The sequence below is a fragment of the Canis lupus genome, chromosome 14 (genome assembly GCF_003254725.2).
Source record: "Canis lupus dingo isolate Sandy chromosome 14, ASM325472v2, whole genome shotgun sequence".
Classification (NCBI taxonomy): domain Eukaryota; kingdom Metazoa; phylum Chordata; class Mammalia; order Carnivora; family Canidae; genus Canis; species Canis lupus.
The window spans coordinates 45,394,838-45,418,868 of NC_064256.1; the positions used below are offsets into that span (position 1 = coordinate 45,394,838).

At 37.3% G+C, this 24,031-nt stretch overlaps 1 protein-coding gene across 15 annotated transcripts in view; it reads left to right on the plus strand.

Moving 5' to 3' along the window:
• Window positions 1-24,031, plus strand: part of BBS9 (Bardet-Biedl syndrome 9) — a 433,011-nt gene that overhangs the window by 322,180 nt on the left and 86,800 nt on the right. For all 15 annotated transcript variants that reach the window (XR_004804558.2, XM_035698355.2, XM_035698350.2 and 12 more), the window contains one exon: window positions 23,099-23,281. Coding sequence is in view for 14 of the 15 variants with exons in the window: in XM_035698355.2 (XP_035554248.1) it covers window positions 23,099-23,281 (183 nt within the window). In the remaining variant the exon portion in view is untranslated. The remainder of the gene's footprint in view (window positions 1-23,098; window positions 23,282-24,031) is intronic.

A 24,031-nucleotide genomic window follows, 5' to 3' on the forward strand; every position in this document is an offset into this window, starting at 1 on the left:
TCTGTACTAATTTCTAGGAACACAAAAGAAAGATAAAACAAGTCCTTCATTTGTAAAGAAACCAATTGTTTAAATGGAGAAGAAGAACATATGCCCCAAAGGTAAATTGATATAAGAGAGCATAGACTAAGTTTCAAAATGAATAGTAAAGGTAATAAATAATAGATGACAGAAGAATTCTGATCTAGGAGGAGACTCCATGGAGCAGGATGTCTTTTAAAAGCTACACAGAGGAAGTTCTTCTGTTGGCTGCCCTACAGGTCTCTATCATGCATCTTGACTTAATGTGTATCACCTTTTTGTGTTATTACTTGTGTTGTCTTTCTTGATTACTAGTGGCTAAATTGCTTAGGGGCAGGGCTGGTGTGGGTGTTGTTAAACTCTGAATCTTTAACACTGGGGCATAATACAAAGTAAATATATATTGAATGAATGAGTTATGAATGCTTAAATGAAGGCAGGACTTAGGTTTAATCTTGAAGGAAGGGTACACATTTAAGAGGTGATTAAGAAGGTGTATAGGCAGAAGGAAGAATACAAGTTAATGTATGTTAGTGGAGATAGTAAGGTGTCTGGGAAATGATGAGTGGACCAAATTCTTTTTGATAAAAAGGTTGATATAGAAGAGTAGCATAAACTGAGATTAGGTAAGATAAACACTAGCAAGATTGGGGAGACTTTGAATATTGTTATTGAATTATTCCATAGCATGGGCAACATCTATAACTTCCACAAGTGTATTTCTTTTCTATAAAATGAGGAACAGATCAGTTAGGAAATACAAGTATAGAAAATAATATTTTAAAATTAAATTATGTGATATGATATTTATTGTATAAGGTTGCATAAAACCAGCAAAGCATCTAAAATATGATCACATTCGTGTAAACATGTAGCTAGTTTCAGAAAGCATTATCTGAAAAGGTATTTCCTAAAATATTTATAATCACTCTATCGTAGTCTGAGTGATCTTTTCTCCTCTCTTCAGGTTACCTGAAGTCTGCTTAAGTGAACTAGTGATGCTTTGAGGAGGATAATGGTGGTTGGAGTGGAGAGGAACACATACTATACCGGGAGATATTTTGAAGGCAGAACTGAAAGTACTTGGTGACTGACTTAATATTTAAGCGGATAAAGGAGGAGAATTATGAGTTAAGTACGATGCTGAAGTTTTCAGCCAGTTGTCATTGTTTTTTTTTTTTTTTTTTTATGATAGTCACAGAGAGAGAGAGAGGCAGAGACACAGGCAGAGGGAGAAGCAGGCTCCATGCACCAGGAGCCTGATGTGGGATTCGATCCCGGGTCTCCAGGATCGCGCCCTGGGCCAAAGGCAGGCACCAAACCGCTGCGCCACCCAGGGATCCCCCAGTTGTCATTGTTAATAGCAAACTTGGTAGGGATGTGCACTCTGCAAATTGGGACACTTTTTATTGGAACATGGGCTTATTAATGTCAATATCTTGAACTATTCTGTAAATACATGATGCAGCAGCTAGAGTAGTAGTGAATAGTGAATTAGATCAGGTAAAGCAGAGATTAGAGTATAAGCAAGGGGCTGGTGGCTAAATTGTGATTTTTCTATCTCAGAATTTAACATTCTAAGAAAAAAAACCAAATGTCTTCTCGATTCTCATATATTCTTGAAGAAAATGGACAAGTATAGTCTCATTTTAGAGACTGAGAAAGTAAGAATTAGGGAGATAGAAGAAGAGGAGATAGAGGAATTTCTAGTTATGTTCAGGTGCTTATTGAGTGGGAGAGGTAGGGTCTCCCTTGGTTGACTACCATCTTGCCTTGAATGGGAGGAAAAGGTACATCACTGATACTCATGTATCCTATTGTGATTGGTCTTTGGTTGTAACTCTCTTTTCTTTTTTAATCCAGATTTTATAAAAGGATCTGTTTCCAAAAGCTGTGATAGCCTATTTTTTAAGTTTAACTAATAACATAGATGAGATACCATAAAGGATGGCTCAAAATAGAAAATACAGTTGTATAATTGAGACAAAAAGGGATATCCTGGAAATAACATTATGTTTAGTAGTAAGTTTTAGAGCTTCTAATTATACTGGTCTTTTCCCTCTCTTAATTACTAATTTTAGAATATGTTTCTTTCAATTTAAGAGTTAGCCAGCCTTAAATTTGTCTGCTGAAACTATGTTAGAAACCACACTATTTCCAGTTCAGTTGAAATTATATGGTATTAAACCTGTATCTTTCCAGGTTCTATAGACTTTGGCAGAAATGTTGGTATTTAAAGCATTAGTGCTTCTATGGCTTTTAGAGGATAAGACCCTTTTGTTGTTTGGGCCATACACACCTTACTGTTTCTGTTTCTGGGCTGTTCTGGAATGGAAGTAGGATTTATTCATTTCCTTTAGATAAAAGAATGTTATTTATCTCCATTCTAAAAGTGGATTAGTAAGCCAGATTCTGGATAGAAATCAAGAAAAGGGGCAGTTTTACATTTTAATCCCAAAGCTCGAGTAAGTCATGAATTCTAAATGAAGAATTTATTTTCTTCTGGGAAATAGCTTAAACACAGACTGAAATATTAGATAATTGGTAGCCTATCTTAAAATAATCTGGTCCTTGGCCTTGAGCAGAAAATCTTTATACTCTATAAAGAGAACTAGATACTTTCAATATTGACCTGGCCCAAGAAGGAAAGACTGGGCACTCTTTTTTTGGACACTGTAATCACCAAATCTTTGATTTGATTTGTTATGTTCTCACATAATTGATTTTCCAGAAGTTTCTATCCTATAACTTTTGCTTTTTTTCACATGGGTCTCTTCATTGCTTTATGAAAACATGATGTCATTAGCCCATGAAAAGAGTCTTACCTCTGTGCCTTCATTGGCATACATACTTTGCTTGGAATCACCTCCAGTCCTCTTCAACAGAACTAACTTAGGTTCTTCAACCTCCAGGGAGTCTTTCCTAACAACTCCAGTCTTCATTTATTAAGCTCATCAAGGTCATTTACAGGAAATACTTTGAGGTTTACTACTGAATTGAGTACCATGTGATATTTTTCATGCTTTAATAGATGCTGGTTTAATCTCAACTTAAATTTTTATGGAGTGTTACCTTTAAACTAATAAAAGAATCTTCTTTTTGAAGGAGGGTATCAGGCACATAATAAATGATCAACAGGTACTTGGCATTAGTATTAAAGTGATATGGAGAAAAAGTTCTAAAATGAGACTTAAATTGAGACCTAAATATTATTGATGTTACTTGAACTCTATGGAACTGTTTTACTGTGCTTAGCCTGGGATGAACCACTTAAATCAAATTTGGCAAGAAGTTGCACTTGTTAATCAGTCAAGACAGCTATACCTAGTATCCAGAACAGTTTTTTTAAAAAAGGTAGGTTAAATCAAAGTAGATTTCTCAATAAATCTCAAGCAGTCTGGATGAAAATATATAGAAAATATTCCTACATTGCTAGACATGGGCCACAGATTTGACTTCTCTCTCTAGTCAGTACAAAATTGGAATCATAGCCATTTAAAAGATGCTCAGTGTTTTAAAGAAACAGAGGACATGTATTTTTCTTGTTTTAGTTTTTTGTTTAGTTATTTGTTGTTGTTTTGTTTTTCAATATCGAATTGACTTCCATTATACTGAAAGGAATTTTTCTTATGTCTTTATAAGATGGACGTCGTGGGATATAGTCAATAATCAACCTTGACAGGAGTGGGAAGATATGGTCAAATTAGTTGGTACATTCAAGCCCAAAGTTAAATAGTTGATTAGGTGTGAATCTTAAGAAGGCCAGTGGCTCACTTTACCCAAATTGCTCATTTTTGCCAGTTCTCTGTTGCAGTAGAGATAGCCACTGGAAAAAAGATGAATTCATTCATTGATTGAATCCAGTGCCTGATGACTCATGTGTAGTTAGGTGTAATTCTTATGACCACACAATGGTGAGTTGAAGCCTGATTTCCTAACTTTGGAAATTAATCTTTTTTATGCTCTTTCATGGGTTAGGGGGCTGGCTAGGGGGAACAACCAAAGTGGTCGCTGTCCTCTCCAAAATTCAGGGACATAATTTTTTAGCTCAGAACTCCCTGCCAAAGTTGAGTCTGGGGCAGGTTTTTCACTCAATCTAAATCATCTAGGCTATTTGTTTTTCAGCTTACAATCAGGGGCGGTCTTGGAGCAGTTCATCTTACAAACAGGAGCAAATGCATATTATTCAAGTGGGCTGTATATAGTCTTCTCATGGATGTGTGGGTCAGGGGCAGCCCCACAGAGAACCCCTGGGAAAAGAAGTGCTGGAGGTGAGGGAGCCAGCAGTCAGAGAGTATCTTCTCTCTGCAGTATCAGTGTGCTCCTGAGAAAAAACTGTAAAGAAATGAAATTTCTTTAAATCAGATTCTGGTTTTAGTGCATTTAGAGAGTTGTTGAACATAAAACATAAAAGTAACTATTAATCATTATTCTTTAAAGTGAATAATTTCTTCAATACTTTTTCTTTTACACATATTCAGAGATCTTCTTTTAGATGTATAGATTTTAAGGCATAGGATTGTGTCAGAATTGTGACATTTGGGGGACAAAGCTGAGATCCTGCTCTTTTCCCTCACCCAATGTAGAAGCCAACTTTTTATTGGTATTGTTGTTTTTATAGAACCCCCCCTTCCCCAAATTTCAGTAACTTCTGTCTTTGTACAGCAAACCAGTTGCCTGTTCAGAGGTGGCCCTGGTAGCTGTTCAGTTGAAAAGTGGAATTCTTAAGGGAAGAGTTTTTTCCATCTAATCTATTTAGCTGCTTGAGACCAGAGCTGATACTCAGTGGTGCTCTTACCAGCCAGGAAAACATGCTTCAGTGTTTTGGGCAGTAATATATTTTATTGAGAAGAAGTTGAATTTGTGATTTGTTTAGTACCATCTTACCCTCTGTCCTCATCATGTGCATGTTCTGAGTCAATGACATGTTTTATTTTAGAAATTGAAATTCAATACCAGTGTTATAGAAAGCAGAAGTTCTTTCTGTAAATTTTTTTGATATTGAAAATCCTTTGAACCCAACTATTGAATGTCCCTGCCCCCCCCCCGCCCGTATAACCTGGCAAATCTTTACTCCTAAATAGTATTCTTTGTTTAAGGGCATATCCAAAGATTCATTGCAATCCATTGCTATCGTTATTTCTTAAAACAATAATTTTTTCCAGATGCTATTTTTTCCAGATAAGATACTGATTTTATATTCTTTCCTTATAAATTAGTTGAATAGTAGACCTCAGTTTAGAGTATATTAATAATATCTGGAGAAACACCAAAACTGTTAAGTCAAAGACCTGTGTTCTTTCTAGCAAACCAACTGATCTTTAGGCAGATTTTTGCTGTTGGAAGAAGTGGTCTGGACTATTTCTTTTCCCCAGTCATGCATGACCATACTTTGGTCTTCCTTTTCCCAGAGCTCTTACTAGAATGGCCAGTTGATATATCTGGATCTTTGTTCTTTATAAATTGTGTTTTTCTCAACAATGAGGGAATAGAGACACCTGAGAAAGGGTTATTAGGTAGAGGCTCAGGACTCTCCTTTCACTTGCCCCTCCTGTCCCTTTTAAGGTAACATCTCAGCTTGATGTCCCTATATCACTGAGTGATCACAGGGAAAATAATCATCAATGTCAGTGTTGTGGTAGACTATAAACTATACGTGAAATCACCTGTAGAAATTATAAAACTGGTAGTGAAGAAAATTGTTTATAAGAAAAAAGAAAGCCAAAGTAAAGCCAGATTGTGATCCCATTTTATGGAGAAACAAACCACTACCAGCTTCAAAATCTTCTCTTTCCTCTAGCCAACCACACCTATGCCCTCATATCAGGGTTTTTTTTTTTTTTTAATGCACATTTATGTTTTCCCTTTCTTTTGCCAGAATGGATTTCTGACATCCTGGAACTCTTGCAATGAGCAGTTCCTTAATAACATGAATAATCTTTCATAATATTATTTTTTAATCATCAAACCATAATTTTTCTAAAGATTGTTAAACTCTACTTTTCTAAGGTGTTCTTAGGAGAATTAAAATGATGGCTGCAGGGTAAAACTCTAGAGAGCTGAAACAAAGAACTTCTTCCAGAGGGTTCACAAGCTAAACTGTAATCTTTCCCATCATTCATGCATGCCTCAAGTGCCAACATGGCATTCTATCCCCAGATTTAAAATCTCTTCTCTGGATGGTTGGTATGATACCTGTTATTTTATCCAAATTCAGCTCATTATCACATATTTGGATATTAATACCAAGAATTTAAACAAAAAGTGGCTGTGTGAATTAGTTACTGAAGAGTGATGATAATCTTTTTCTTTTGTTATTCCCTGAAAATGGACTCAAATTTCTGGTAAATGGACTCTATTGGAGGATTCTGATTTAAGCTGTGGCACCTATTTAAGTAAACTAGAGAGTTATTTTTAAAACAATTTTGTAACCTATACCTCACTCGTCAGATATAATCTTCCCCATAGAGTCCATTTCAGACACTTAGAAGGAAGAAAAGATAGTGTTAGGTTTGGAGGGACCTCTCATCTTATCAAATCCAAACTTGGACATTTCAAGAAAAGATCTCACTTTAATATATACCACATTTACTTGCTTGTGTTTGTAGACTTTTTAATTTACTTCTTCCTCCTCCTCCTCCTCCTCCTCCTCCTCCTCCTCCTCCTCCTCCTTCTTCTTCTTCTTCTTCTTTTTTTGTTAAGACAAAAATTATTTTTGTTTTTCTACCTGTTTTTTTTTGGGGGGGGGGTTGTATGTATGTTTTGTTTTAAGAGAGAAACTTTGTATTTTAAAATATTTAAATTCAATTTGCTAACATATAGTATAACACCCAGTACAGAGAAACTTTAAATGAGAATATTGATGCCAGGAATGAAACTGTTATGGGTCCTTTTCCTTCTTATGTAATTCTAGTCTTTATTAGAAATGAACAGAGATATTTACTATATTCTGGCTAGTTTTTTAGCTCAAGATCATCTTGAAAACAGTCATTAAAATTACTTTTGTAATTGTGAGAAGTTACTATCTCACTAATATTTATTAGGGCAAATCAATCTTTGCCTCTATTCATAAGAAATATGCTTTATAACCTTCCCAAATTAAATTTTTTCATGGAAATCATAAGAGAGCAGAATTGAACTATAAAATATTAGTGAAAACTTTGCAGAAGTGAATTTTTTAGCTCCATAGAGCTACAGTCGGTCCTATAGCAACAGGGGGTGCAGTGGTGGAACATGGGCTTTGCATCTAGACAGACCTGGGTGTGAATCTGGCTGCATGTTTATGGATAGTCTTTCAAACCATTCAGAAACGGCTTCCATTTCATCATGACTAGACTCCCATCTAGAAGCTCTACTGCATAATTTTGTTATGAAGATCACATGAAAGAACTCCTGCTTGGCCTACATCAGATCCCACTGGGAAGCATGGGAGAGGCTGAGGGAACCTTTATGAAAATGGCCCATTTCATAATGCCCATTGACTGTTGAATGGATATAGATGTGTGTGTGTATAATGAAATATTTGCTCAGCCATAAAAAGAAGTGAAATCTTGCCATTTTCAATGACATGGATGGAGCTAGAGAGTATTATGCTAAGTGAAATAAGTCAGAGAAAGACAAATACCATATGATTTCACTCATATGTGGAATTTAAGAAACAAATGAGCAAGGGAGAGACAGACAGACAAACTGACAAGTCAAGAAACAGACTTAATTATAGAGAACAAAGTGATGGCTACCAGGGGGAAGTGGAGGAGGGGGTTAAGGAGTGCACTTGTGGTGATGAACACTGAGTGTTGTATAGAAGTGTCAAATCATTATATGGTACACCTGAAGCTAATATTACACTGTATGTTAACTAACTGAAATTTAAATAAGAGCTTAAGAAAAAAAGAAGAGTGGCCTGTAAGTGGCAGCTAGGGAATGCTCTGGCAACAGTTATTTTCTGGGAACTGGATGAAGAACCTGGCATTGGGAGGTATAATTCCAAACAAAAATATATTTAATAGATTCTAAGATGTGATTTGTTTTTATTTTTATTTTTTAGAAATGGGGAGTGGGAGAGGGGCAGAGGGAGAGAGAATCTTTTTTTTTTTAATTTTTATTTATTTATGATAGTCACACAGAGAGAGAGAGAGGCAGAGACACAGGCAGAGGGAGAAGCAGGCTCCATGCACCAGGAGCCCGACGTGAGATTCGATCCTGGGTCTCCAGGATCGCGCCCTGGGCCAAAGGCAGGCGCCAAACCACTGCGCCACCCAGGGATCCCGAGAATCTTTTTTTTAAAGATCTATTTATTTATTCATGAGAGAGAGAGAGAGAGAGAGAGAGAGAGACAGGAGGAGGGAGAAGCAGGCTCTACACCAGGAGCCTGACGCGGGACTCGATCCTGGGACTCCAGGATCGCGCCCTGGGCCAAAGGCAGGTGCTAAACCGCTGAGCCACCCAGGGAGAGAGAATCTTAAGCAGGTTCCATGCCCAGCACAGAACCTGATGTGGGACTTGATCCCACAACCCTGAGATCATGACCTGAACTGAAATTAAGAGTCTGACACTTAACTAACTAAGCCACCCAGGTGCGCCTAATATGTCAATTTTTAAAGCACGTTATTGATTAGATTACCTTTGAAGATAAAAAGTAAAATTAGCACATTAAATGAACACAGAGATAAGGCACATTGTGATTTGAAAATCATTAGAATATGTGTATATGGTGGCACCTAACAAGCAAAGTATATTATGGAATTAAGGAAATGTGCAACTTGCAGGGCATCACAACTAGTATACTAGGTATTAGCTCTACCTAGGAGAGAAGTTTCAGATAGTAGTGTAAAGCCATATGCTACTTTTCCAAGGTATGCCAGATGGAATTTATTTCAGTTCAATTCAGATATTTGTTGATCCCTGCTGTGTGTTAGACCCTGTACTAGGTGGTGGGAACACAGTAGTAAATAAGACAAAATACAGTTCCTTCCTTTGCAGAGCTTAAAATTATCAAACAGTAGTCCTGAATGTGATAGATATAATGGAAGGTGACCTACAAATCCCTTGAAAGTGTAGGGTGTGGGAATTATGCTATACATGTTGGTAAACAATATATATAACTTGTGTGCTGAGTCAATCCCCTGTAAGGATGCTGAAATTATTGGGACTGTGTATACTAGAGATGAAAGGCAAAGGAAGGGGTTATTATTGTATGTATTAGGTTTTTTGTTTTAATAAAAGGATTATTGGTTGGGTATTTAGCCAGAAAACAATAAATAATAATAATAATAATATAATAATAATAATAGTAATAGTACTAAACTCTATTGAATGCTTACTATGTGCTTAGGTGTAGTGACAAACACATTTATATTGCATCTCATTGAAGCTCCACAGTAAATACCTCTCTTTTATGGAGGAGAGAAAACGGAAGTTTAAAGAGATTAGGAGACTCTTAGTGTCAAACTACAGGGAGTGGTGGGACAGGACCAGAACCCAGATTCAGATTTAATTGTCACATGGATGATTTCTGTTTCTCCACACTGGTTGTAGTTGTTTTATGTTTGAAGAGTTTGTGATTATTGCAGAGGTCTCAAATTGAAATGGCTCTAGGCTCAGAGATGTAGGGGGAAAACAATAGGAGTTATGTTCAGGACTGTGATGCTTTTCTGACCCAAAGGCATTCAAACATTCAAATGTGGATTTATTTAAAAGAAGAACAAACAAAAGAATCTATGGGCCCTTCATTCCCAGGAAGTCAGGTTGTTGGGGAAGTCTCGTTTATAGATTTTTCTTATATTAACTCAGCCCAATAGTCATTTGTGTAACACTTAATATCTAGCAGTGTGTGTGTGTGTTTGTGTGTATATCTGTGTGTATCTAAAGCTATAGTATGGTCAGCTGGGAAATGCTTGGGCTTTGGAGATTTTAGGCACATATGGTTTGAATTTGGGCACTGCTGTGTGATTTTGAACAAGTTGCTTAACTTCTCTGAGCTTTGTTTTACTTCGTAAGTCAAAAATAATAATGACCTAAAATGTTGAAAGGTTTAGGAATAATATCCATTGACTTTCTAGGACTGCCTGGCACATAGTTGACACATAGTAAGCAGCAGTTGTTGCCGTTTTTTTTTTTTTTTTTTTAAGATTTTATTTATTTATTCATGAGAGACACAGAGTGAGAGAGGCAGAGACACAGGCAGAGGGAGAAGCAGGCTTCATGCAGGGAGCCCAATGTGGAACTCAATCCCGGGTCTCCAGGATTACAACCCGGGCCGAAGGTGGTGCTAAACCACTGAGCCACGCGGGCTGCCCTGTTGCCGTTTTTTTTTTTTTTTTTTTTTTAAGTATATTTGTTTTCCTTGCTGTTAGTTCTTTGCAGGGAGCTCTCAAATCACTTTTATCCCCATCACTTAGCACTTATTTGACATTGTACACTACCGTTGCCAATTTGGTCACATCAAAATTCTTTTCAGCAAGTAATGATAACTATCAAAAAGCTTGAGGTGGAGGGGCACCTGGGTGGCTCAGTGGTTGAGCATCTGCCTTTGTGATCCCGGGGTCCTGGAATTGAGTCCCTCAACAAGCTCTCTGCAGGGAGCCTGCTTTTCCCTCTGCCTATGTCTCTGCCTCTCTCTCTCTGTGTCTCTCATGAATAAAAAAAAAAAAACATTTTTTAAAAAAGCTTGAGGTAGACAAGAATGAACTGTAACCATTCTCCTTGGCTATAATGGAAATAAATCTCATGTCAAATTTTGCCTTACACAAAGACACTTATTAAATAAACGTTTATAAGCATGGAACAATTCATGCAGCCTATACTTAGGCTGGTTGAAGGCTCAACTCTGTCTTGTAGACACTGGAATACCACCTTTCTGGAAATGTTCACTTGAGGCAGGTAGGACAGTAATTCTAGGATCCATTTACTCTCATAATGGGCATCAGAAGCTAGAAATCTGCCCCAAAACAATACACAGGATCTTTTAGGCTCAAGCCTTGGACAATATCCTATCAGTGTCTTCCAGGATTCTTATACCTCTTTTACACAAAGTAAAATATAAGTGTAAAATATTCTTAATACTGTTAATTTTGCCAGCAAATCTATTTCTAACACCCATAATGCTGATTATCAAACCTCTGATCTCACTAATCAGAACCTATTTCTGAAATCCATTATGGTAATTAAAAAATATTTGGTATTGCTGGAGACACCAATAGCCTAAGTGCTTGTGTAGCTCCCTCTGACATGTGAGCTTTGCTTCTGATTATAGAAGGATAGCTGTTTTGAACATAAATTCATTCGGACTCTAGAGCCGAGGTTCTTAACCAGGGTGATTTTGCACCTAAGGAGATATTTGGCAATTTCCCAAGACATTTTTTGGTTGCCACAACTGGGGAGGGTGCTATTGACATCAAGTTTATAGAGTCCAGAGTGTTGCTAGACTTCTAACAGTGCCCAAGACAGGTCCCCACAACAAAAAATTATTTGACGCCAAATGTCATTAATGAGATGGTTGAAGACCTGCTCTAGAGTATAAACTGACTCACCTGCTTATGTCATATGACCTTGTCTGTGATGATTTATTTTATTATTTTATTTTATTTTATTTTATTTTATTTTATTTTATTTTATTTATTTTATTTTATCTTATCTTATTTTATTTTATCTTTTAAGATTTTTAAAAAATTTATTCGAGAGAGAGAGAGAGGCAGAGACACAGGCAGAGGAGGAAGAGGGAGAAGCAGGCTCCATGTAGGGAGCCCGACGCAGGACTCAATCCGGGGTCTCCAGGATCACACTCCAGGATCACACTCCAGGATCACACCCCACTGCAGGTGGCACTAAACCGCTGCACCACCAGAGCTGCCCTGTGATGATGTATTTTAAAGTTAAATTATAGACTTTATAACATTCGTCACATAGACTTAATGGTAAAGACTTGAATGAATTTACTAATTCATTGTAATGTAATGCCTGTGGAAGGTATGAATTTAGAGCCTTGCTACTTACTACCTATGGTAGACCCAATAAATAGCATAGCCTATAAAAGCTTTTTAAAAATGGTAGGCTTTGGTCTTATCCACCTGGAATGTAGGGATGAATTTCTATTGCCCAAGTAGTGTTCCTAGAAATTGCTATCTTTTTTTAAAGATTTATTTATTTGAAGGAGGGGGGGAAGAGAGAGAGAGAGAAAGAGAGAGAGAAGGCAGGGAGAGGGGCAGAGGGAGAGAGAGAGGGAATCCTCAAGTAGACTCCCCACTGAGTGCAGAGCCTGACACCAGGCTCGATCCCAGGACCTTGAGATCATGACCTGAGCCAAAGTCAAGAATAGATGCTTAACAGATTGAGTCATCCAGGTGCCCCTATAAATTGCTGTTGTAATGGACACTCTTGTACTACTGAGTTATCAGGCTTTTTACTTTACTTCAATATAGTAAATATATAATAAATGCCTGCTATGGGACTACCTTCTGTGGAAGGGGTACACCAAACAATAAAATAGTCTTTGGAAAACAAAAAACAAAAAAAAACAAAATAAAATAGTCTTTGACCTGAAGGAGTTACAGCACAGAAGAAATCAGGCACAGCGTATCTTTAGCAAGTCCCTTTCCAGTTACAATGTTCGAACAATCTGTGATTGTAGAAATGCCAATAGTTTGCCCTTGTTTCATTCCAAAAGAAACCAGGAAGCTCCACTCATTGACTTTTATATAATTTCCATGTGGTCTGAGCCATACAGCCCTATACATGTCTTGCCAAAGTATACCAGATAGTAGTGGTATAACTATATATCTTATCTGAAAAAGCACAAATAAATAAAGATCACAGGTGTTCAAGAGAAATGGACTCTGAAAAACTAAATATTTTAAAAGAAGATGCATAGGAAGAGAAAACTCAACAATTTCACTCTATTGTGAAAGTGCCACATTTACCTCTTAAAACTCTGGAATGAAGGAAATGCTCAACACTATTATCAGCACTGTTGGAGTCTCCAGTTGCCTTTTTGCCTTTTGGGGTGGATTATCAGCATGCCTTAATTGATCACATGTAATAATGTGCCTTAGCATTAGCAGCCTTGGCTACAGGAATGCTCTTAGGATAAGCAACCAAGTACTCATCTCTCCATCATTTGCCTTCATTGAAGATGACACTCAAGGCTGTGTGGGTGGCTACATAATAACTGACATGTCTGCCTGGAGGAATGTGGTCTAAAACATTCTAAACTTAGGAACTATTCAGATCAGACCTCTTGAATGTTGTTTTTGGACAGTGATAACTGTGGCATTCTCCAGGGTTTGTAAAATGAGCTCTGACATTGCCAACCATAGATTCCAGCTTTAACAGCGATCTGTTCAATGAGTAACTGTGGTCCAGAGAACATTTATTCTTTTCTTTTATAGCTTGATTCCATTAATTATTATTTTTAAAATTGGGGTTTCACTTGGCTATAAGTAGATAACTTTATGGAAAGGGGTAAAATTTTGGTCAGTGGGGGAGTGGAGGGTAGGAGGTATGTAAAAATAGTAATCAGGTTTGAGATCAGTTGTATTTTTAGCATTATATTAGCCAAACATTGGAGTTAGTTTCCTTCCAGCTGATTAAATTACATGTCTATTTGGTGAATAAACTTTGCAGAAATAGCAAAATTTGTCCCTATGTCACTTGCAAATGATTTGTCTTTCTCATTTAATATTTTTATGTATCAGTGGTATATGTTTTAAAAGTTCCAGCCAAAGTCTATATTCCAGCACTGTCTACCTTTCATATTCTTCTGGGCAGAACATTAAAAAAGAAAAAAAAAGAGTTCTACAGTACATAGTATAAAGAAATTTCTCAGGAATAATTTGTTTTACTAAAACAAGTTTTAAATGAATTTTCAAGGCATTTGGCAAGTGTAGATTGGTGTCAAGGAAAATTATAATCCTAGACCAGTAAAACCATCACGACTTCTAAGAGTCAACGATCATACCTCGATGTTCTAAAACATCAGGTGATTTTGCCAATTAGCAGGTCTCTTTTTATGAAGACAAATCATGTGTGACTGAAATTTTTTACTAAAGAGTACATTTTCCCTTTTGTTGTAATAGCTACCCCAAATGATAGCATGGTTAAAAATGTATTCTAATCCTGGGTTTGGTTTAGGAATTTCAGCTAAATGCTTGTTATAAGGGAACCTTGGATTTTTACTCCATGGGAAGTGCAATTGAATGTAATCCAGCCCCCATCCTATTTATTCAAAATAATACTGTAGCAAAAATAGCTAAGAATTAGATTCTTTCTATGTCTTCAGTTAAAAACCCAGGGTTCTCTTTTATCTAGCTTAAAGGTTCAGCACACAGATAATGAAACACTTCTTAGATGCTTATTTGGCATTTGAATGATCACTCTCTTTCTCTTTTCATTTTGAACCTTATTTCGTTATGTCTGTTAAAAGAACAATTCTTTTGGATACAAATTGGATCTTTTCAGCCACAGTAAAAGTTTAGACATGGTAAATTTTTTCTTCTTCCTTATTGCAGGGGCTTTCCCAGATTGGAGTCTACAGCAAACACCATCACAAATAACATTGTTGTGTGGGAAGTGTGCCCTTTTTCTTGCCTGCTTCCAAATCTCCCCTAGACTGAAAGTGTCTTTCTAACTAAAGGTCAGCCATGTGAACAAAAAATTCATTTCAGCAGTCATTAAGATCTGTCTGTAGCCTGGTGTTAGGAAGCTATGGCTAAAAGTGAACTGGAACGATTTGTTTAAGTAGATGACAGATATATTGAGGTAGATTTGTTGTTTCCATGCAACATCACTTGGATTCCATTCAAATTGGGAGCCTGACAATGCTTGATTGAGTGTGTCTAGGATTTAAGAGGCAGTTTAGTTGTGCTAGAGTTTTAGGTGAACTTTGAGGTTCATCAATTTAGTCCGCATTTATGGGACACCCACTGTGTACCAAACATTAGAAAATTGAGGGCCTGGTGGGGACTTATCGATTGCTCTTTTTACACTGGAATTTTCTGGGCTGAGTATGAGTTTTGTTTTTTCTCTGACTTTTCATAGTGCACTTTATAAACACCTTATTTAAATCACCACATTTTCTAGCATTTTCAATAAGGTATTTAAAAAAAAATCTAGCTCCCTGATTAACAAGCCTCAAAGGATTTTTAGAGAACAAGTCATAGGAGGCAAAGTTGTATGTTTGTGGGTGTGATTTTTTAATAGAATTGCAAAAAGAGTAAAAATGGAATCCAATACATGTAACTTTACATAGCTTTTAGTATATATTTGATACACAGTCTCCATTTTACTTTGAAACTTGATTAAACTTAGCTAAAAATGAGCACTGTTCGATTGAGTGACCGCACAGAGAGGGCCAGGGAACATTGCGGAATGATCAGCTGTCCTGCATCACCTTAGGAGGTTAGTAGTGTGCCTCAAGTACTGGAGAAGGGTCTTCGTTTTTTCATTGTCATTGTTAACCTAACAGAAAAAGTAGAATTTACCTGATATTACTACATTGAAATGATCCCTTAACTATAGTGTATTAAAAAATAGCCAGGAGCTAAAGCAAATTAGAAATGAATAGAAAGGATGTTAACGAAATGAGTATTATTTTATAGGTGAAAACTAAGTCTGAGGAAGGTAAAGTAGCCAAAAGTTGTACAGCATTATCAGTAGTAGCATTATCAGTATTCAGACATATCTGACTCCAAAGTTACTTGATTATTACATTATCTAGAATGTTGTTAAGCCCAAGTTACAATATAGTATAGCCATTAACATATCAAAATTGTTACTTAAATAAAGTTGCCTTTATGTTAATTTCTTTACCTTACATAAATCATACTTTCACAGTACTTTTTATTTCTCTTACTATTTTTAATAGTTTTTTTCTAAAGATTTTGTTTGTTTATTCATGAGAGACACAGAGACAGAGGCAGAGACACAGGCAGAGGGAGAAGCAGGCTCCCTGCAAGGAGCCTGATTTAGGACTCCATCCCAGACCGGAGGATCGCGCCCTGAGCCCAAGGCAGACACTCAACTGCTGAGCCACTCAGGCATCCCATATTTTTAACAGCTTTATTGAGATATAACTTATATACATACAATTCACTCATTTAAAGTGTATAATATTTTTATCATACTCATAGAGTTGTGTAACTATTAGGAGGCATTTTCCACTCTCTCCTGTCCACCACCCACCCTTCAACCCTAAGCAACCACCAGTGTTCTTACAGTGTTTATAGATTTGCCTGTTCTGGACATCTCATATATATAGAATGATACAGCGTGCAGTCCTCTGTCACAGGTTCCTTGAACTCAGCAGAATGTTTTTAAGGTTCATCCATGTAGTAGCATATGTAAGTACTCCTATTTCTTTATATGGTTGAATAATATTCTATTATATAGATATGCCACATTTAATTTATTCATCAGTTGGACATTTGAGGTTTTTTTTGCTTTTGGGTTATTATAAATAATGCTTCTATAAACATTTGTGAACAAGTTTTTGAGTAGACATTATATTTTCATTTCTCTGGGGTATAAACCTAGAATTATAATTTTTGCCTCATATGGCAACTCAGCATTGACCTTTCTGAGGAACTGCCAACCTGTTTCCAAAGTGACTGTGCCATATGACATCACCACTAGCAATGTATGAGGGTTCCAGTTTCTCCACATCCTTGCCAACATGTGGTATTATCTTTTTACCTTTCTCATTTAATTCTCACAGGATTATAATTATAAAATTATAAATGAGGATTATTTTTACTGTTATTTATAGATTAAAAACCTCAAATCAATAAACATTAAATGAGAAATGTAGGATGTGTGCAGAGGGGAAGTGACGTGGATAGTTCAAAACAACATATCTTCCAAAAGTAATTTAAATGTTTTTGAATCTGACACAGCTATGTTGGATGTTAGAGATTTTTCCCACTCCTACATTTTAAAGATGATGAAGCTAGAGCCCAGAAAACGGAAGTAAATTGCACACTGGCTTAAAATTCCTCCATAGGGAAGACAGTCCTTGCATAACCTGCTGCATTCAGCCCTAGGGGATGTATAACCTCACCCGTATCATATGACTCTGTTTTCTTCACTCATTCATCCATACTGGCCTTTTTTTTTTTAATTAATTAATTAATTTATTTATGATAGTCACAGAGAGAGAGAGAGAGAGAGGCAGAGACACAGGCAGAGGGAGAAGCAGGCTCCATGCAGGGAGCCCGACGTGGGATTTGATCCCGGGTCTCCAGGATCGCGCCCTGGGCCAAAGGCAGGCACCAAACCACTGCGCCACCCAGGGATCCCCCATACTGGCCTTTTATTAAAATAAACCTATCCTAATTTTTATGGGGGATTAGAGGGTCAACAAAGTGGAAACCTTCCATTGGGAAGCTTCTGATAGAATTTGTTCCACATATTGCTAATGATGAAATTGATATGCAGGGACACCTGGGTGGCTCAGTTGGTTAAGTATCTGCCTTCAGCTCAGATCACAATCCCGGGGTCCGGGAATCAAGCCTCATGTCGGGCTCCCTGCTCAGCGAGGAGTCTACTTCTCTCTCTCCTGCTGCTCCCCCTGGTGTGCTCTCTGTCTTTCTCGCGTGCAAACACTCTCTCTTAAATAAATGAATAAAATCTAAAAAAAAAAAAAAAGAGAGAGAGAGAGAAAGAAATCGATACGCAGGCGGAAAATCAATGCAGGTTACTTGGTGATATTTCTTGGGTCAGATTGCTTGGGTATAAATTCTGGCTCTCCCACTGACTAACTGCTTGACCCTTTCTGTATTTCTGTCTCTTTTTTTTTTTTAAAGATTTATTTATTTATTTTTAGAGAAGGAGAAGAGAGAGTACATGTGGAGAGAGGGGCAAAGGGACAGTAAGGTAGCCCAAAGCAGGGCTCGATCTCAGGACTCTGAAATCACAACCTCAGCCAAAATCAAGAATCATATGCTCAACCAGCTAGACCACCCAGGGGCCTCTTTGTCTCCTGTCTCCTTACTTTTAAAATGTGGACAATTGTAATTTCTACCTCATAGAATCCTTTGAGAATAAAATGAGCTAATCTCTGTAGCCTTAGTGCTTAGATCACCGAAAACATTGTAGTCTGAGATTTGTAAAAAATAAATGAATCATCCTTTTTTAAAAAGTAGCTTCATTAATGGAAGGTGTAGTAAATAAATAGTTAATTTCTAAAGTCTTCATAATTTTGAATTATATGGAACCTAATACAATTTTTTAAAAGAAAAAAACTCCCCATCATTTACAAATGATGAACTAATTTCCTTTATAATATAACTTTGGGCAGAAACCACCCTGGAAATTTCAACTTGAATTAACCTCATGGTAAAAGCCCCAGCAATGGGGAAATTTATCTAAAGCACTTATGCCTATTATGAATATAATGTATTAGTAGTGTTTTTTCCTTAGTATCTCAGTTTGATTATCAAGATAAAAACCCACTGGATTATTTTAAGGGGACTACTGTATGTATCTGTGTACCACTGAAGAAGAAAGAGCACTCAGTGAGGAATCAGGAGACAGGACTGGGATCCTGGCGCTTCTCTGTCACAGCTCATGACCACAGGCACTAAGCTCATCAGAGCACTAAGCTTCCATTTCCTCATCTGGAAATGGGGACTGCAGGGATCAACAATTCTCCTATGTCAGAGCGTAGTCATGAGGACCACATGATTATCTGGATACAATAGCACTAGCACAGTGCCTGGCCTATAGTCAGGGCTCAGTAAATGACAGCTATACAGCAGTGTAATAGGGTTCTGTGCAACCACACATGAGATTTGGAGGCAGATTGGATGGTGAGTTTAGGTGAAGAAATTGGACATGTCTGTGTTCACATGGTATGATTCATGTCTACTCTGCTATTGCTGCTGCTGCTTTCCTGTAACCAATTTTAGAGCCTATCTTGGCAGCTGGAAGTATTTGGGATTAATTTCACACTCACTTTATGAGTTGAGCATTTTCCTGCAAGCAGCTCCCTGGGCCTCTGCCTCATTACTTTGGCATCAACTGATATGGCAGTTGGACATAGATGTCCTTTGGGGTCTCCATTTTATTTGGAAACCTTCAATTTAAAAAAGAAAAACAAAGGCCATCAACACATTTGTGCTTGAAATTGTTAGCATTTATTGTTTCCTAACCCCTTCCCTTTCTGTAGTTCTGTTGAACACCAGGGAACACACATCTTGCATAGCCAGTGATGAGCACTGAAAAATCACTCTCCTTCAGATTTAAGCCCTAGCAGCTGGTTGGCCTCATTTTGCAGTTCCAGGTGAGCAGCAAGATCCTGTAGGCCTTGGTGGGACGGATCTAAATCTTGATGGGTCTAGGTTTTCCAGCCCTTTTTACTATATTAATTCTGCTAAATTCATTTGGCTCTCATGGAGAACAAAGTAAACTTGGCTGTTATGTGTAAAACTAAATTGAGAACATGGAGATCTGTTTAGTATTTCATGCTGGCCAGTAGGTCACGAAGATTTTCCTTGGGGGTAATTTACATAAGGAATTGTTTATCCTATTTCTTTCCAATTTCTGTGACCGTTTGGGGATAGCAGACTTTCCACAATGGCACAGAAATATAACCAGTGAGACCAAAACTTAGAGAAACGATGCTTCTCCCAGATTGATGTATTTTGGGCCTTGCTCAGGAAAGATCCTGTGGCTTGGGCTGCTGTCTCACTAAGAAGTCATTCTTCCACCACAGCTGTGTTTAGCAAGTTGGGTGGGTCCATGAACTGACATGCTGTTACACTTAGTACGAATTTTCCCTTGATAGTGAGGAACGTGCACAACAGCCTCACTTTAAGTCCCAGTAAATGCCCAAATGTTTACTATGATCGATAGCTGCTTTGAGTGCAGCCTCCCATCAGGGAACACCCACATTCACAGTACTCCACAGTCACCTAGTACCTATAGTGTTATGTGCATGCTCTTCACCTTGACATTCTGGTTCCTTTACAACAGTTGCCCAGATTACCTTTTTTTTTTTTTTTTTGGTCTGATCAAATGCTATTCCCAAACTGGAATATTTGTTCCTTCCTGAACACGCAGCTTCTACTTTTCTGCTTCATTGCATTTGTTCAAGTTGTGTCTTGCACTTTTAAAGCACTCTTACCCAATATCCATTCTTGAGGACGAATTTTAGGTACCTCTACTCAGTAGCACTCTGGTAAATATTTAGCAACTGGTTCTCTGGGAAGGAGAGGTGTTGGGAGGAGGCCTGGCTTTGTAACATTTCTTGATGTTTATGTTGTAAATATTTCTACCATGGCTGATGTCAAGCTATGGATGTGAGGTCACTGAATGCAAAGTTGGGGAGAAATGGGCAGTTGTCCACCATTGCAGAGTTTTCCCAACATACAGATACAATAAGCATAAATAACTCCAAGGGCCTTAGACAATAGTAAACTAATTAAGAAGTAATGAGTTTTGAGTATTTACTTTGTTTTGGTGTAATTAATTTTATGTGGCTTAATTTTTAGTAATGGCCAAGTTAATGAACATTATCTCCTCTTCTCATGTGCATTTTCTATTATCCCTTTATTGACTTCACTTATAAAACACAAGTTCAAAAATAAAATTATTAAGAAATTCAAGACAGAGGCTCACCTGGGTGGCTCAGTCAGTTAAGTGTCTGACTCTTGATTTCAGCTCAGGTCATGATTTCTGGGTTGTGAGATCATGCCCACGTTGGACTCTACACTGGACATGGTGCCTGTTTAAGATTCTCTGTCTTGCCCTTCTCTTCTTCTGCCCCTCCCCCTGCTCGCACTCTCTCTTAAAAAAAAAAAAAGAATTTCATGACAGAGACAGCAGGGCATTAAACGAAGCATGGGAGCCCTTCTAAGCACAGGCACAGTTTGCATCCCTGTGTACAGTACTGGACTAATTCCTTACATCTGCTGAGCCTCAGAGGCCTCATCTGTAAAATAGAGAACATGCCAACTGGGTGGAGGTGTAGGGACTGAAGGCACAGCATACCTCTATGACACAGCAGGATGTTTGGCATGTAGTCTATGCTCAATAACAGGGATTATTATTAACCCCATACTTATAATATTAATAGCATTCTCCTTTATTGTTCGTAGGGTTGACATTTGCCTCTGATGTATTTTCCTTTCTCTATTATAAACTCTCTGAAGGTAGAGATTAGATCTGTCGCCATTGAATTCCCTAGAGTGCTTCCTATGAATTCTTGCATATATTTGGCGCTTGGGAGATGTTTATGACCTTGATCTTTGTGTAATTTGGACTTATCTACAGTAAGCATCTGTGTCATAATATGATGGTCCCCACAATAAGGCTTAATTGGTAACACTCACAGGAAGAGAAGAATATAAATGTAGACTTTAACAGGAGTCAGTTGTAATCGTTGGTGAGGGTGGGGGGAAGAAGCAGATGACTCCAGGTGTTTTGGTTTAAGGAAAGTGGCCTCTGTCTCTGAGAGGGGACTTCTTGAAATAATAGGAAAGGGATGAGTTCCAAGCTTCATTTGAGTAAAGAGGCCCCAGGGATATTAACTCTGGCCCATAGTAATCTTTCCTTTTGCTAACTTCTTTTACACTTATTTTCTGTTCTGCACAATTAGGACATTATTACAGTAATGTTTCTTTCAACTAATTGGTTGTATATGTATGTTTCCTGTCCAACAAATTTTAAGATCCTTATGGGCTATAAGATATCATACACTTTTTTGAACACCTATGGAAAAAAAGTAGCACAATATTAGGTACATAGTAAGCAATACACTTTACTGTAATGCTGACCTTGGCCCAGGGCTCCCTGGAGATCTGAATGTGAATTGTGATTGCCTTTTATATCTCCTGCAAGCCCTCAACCAAATGGCAAAGAATCATGGTCTGCCTGGCATTGTCAGGCAAGGACTTTCAATTACTTTGTCTTTTCCTAACTATATCTCTTTTCCTGCATCTCCCAGACACTCTGAGGACTGTCCCCTTATAGCCTCTATTGCTACATGGAATTTGGGAGACCACACAGCTATAAACTCTTACTTGTTTGAATGATGATTTTTTAACAAGCCCTTTGGGCCAGTGTCAATAAACCATGAAATATCACCAAATGGTTCATCTGCACTAGAATTCTGAAAGTCATCTGAGCTCTAGTTCCTCAAGCTGGCAGGGACTGATAGAAAGGAGCTCACATTGCCTGGCTTTTACTATTCCTGTTCTGGGGGCTGTCAGACGCCTTGAGCCTCTGGGCCAGTCAGTTCATTACTTTTAATGAGCACAAAATTCACCAAGACATTAAAATAAAACACCAATGGGCAGTCTTGGATGTTCCATCCAATTGTTGCTTTAGTTCTTTTTTCCACAGGATTATTCAAGAGGATTAAAAAAAAAAAAAAAAAAAAAAAGCCAATTCTACTCCTGCCAATTTTACCCTAAGTAGATTTGGCATTGTAAAGCTAACACACCCTGAACATTTTTTTTTTCCTTTCAGGTCCCTGTGGGCAAAGGCCTGACATTTGTGTTAAAAATGACATTACTCAATTGGTCAAATGTTTAAACATTATCTGCCTATTGGTTTTAATAAATGCTGGATCTCCCAGCACCATGTAACATATAAAGAATAATAATCAGAGGCAGATTGTTATTTTCTGAAAAGGATGTAATGAAGTCATTATTTTAAATTACATGGCAAATGCAGTTATTTTGATATTTTTAATCGATCAATCTCTGATTGATAAAGACTGTAATAAAGACTGTAATAAAGTAATAAAGACTGTAATAACTGTATTAGAGGTTACTTATATTATCATATGTTGTAGAAGGTCAATTGATGGTAAAGCAGACACCGAACAATGTCCCCATTAAGCTGATTTCATGGATATTTTCATCTCTTGGCCATATGGATTTGGAATTACTTTAGGGATTTTTTTTAAAGCAGGAAGTGGACAGATGAATGATAACTATTTTATTACTCAACATAGCTTGTGTTTGTGGAAGACAAAGTTCATCAAGTTGTTTTAAAGAAAAACAAGAGTGTGCCAAATGTAATTTGTTGAGGGCTCAAGAATTGTGAAATTATCCCTAACTGAAGTTTGTCATTTCTGCAGGTAATCGCTCTAGCAGATGCAGTAGAGGAAAACCAAGACAATCTGTTCCAGTCATTCACCAAGCTGAGAAGTGCCACCCATCTGGTGATTCTGCTGATTGGGCTGTGGCAGAAGCTTAGTCCTGACCAGGTTGCTATTCTAGAAGCAGCATTTCTGCCACTGCAGCAGGACACTCAAGAATTGGTAAGGACCCACAAGTCTACAGTGGTAACAGCCATCATTATTGGAAAGATTGTGGTTTTAGGAAGATCTCACATGGCTATCATGTTTTCTAAGGTATCAGATGGAGGGTTTTTTTTTTTTTTTTTTTTTAACCCAGATCCTGTTTTTCTTTTCTTTAAACTATAATAAAAATGTCAAATAAAGGCCTTTTTTTTTTCTAGAGCTATTTTAAAAATAGGTATATAGTCCATTTTTATATGGTATTCAGTCTTTTTTTTTTTATGTGCTCTTCAATCACTTAGAAGCCAGGGAAACAGTCATTTGACTGCCTGAGTGATGGCAGTAAACCTTCAGATTAGCTAATCCTTTCCTTTTCCACCAGAGAAAACAGTTCAGCCATTTTAATTTGCTCAATGTTCTTAAATTTAAGTGTCATTTCAAGTGTTAGGGAGAGCTGAGATAGCCTTGCTAAGTGACAGGAATATTTTATTTCTTTATATATATTGTATAAACTCTTTTACTCTGGGCACTTCAGAACCATAGGGGAAAATGAAGGTTCATATTTGGAGTTTTTGGTGAAAGATTGTATGAATAAAAAAATCTTAGATCCCTGAATTGTAGTGTTTTATATGACTACCAGGTGTCGTTTTAGGGGAGCTTTTTGCATGCTTTTATATACAAAGAAATAATATACTTCTTGGAAATTAGAGACCCCTGGACTTATTTTTTGTTTTAGAGGAAACCATTTCAAGAAAAAAGTTATTTAAAATC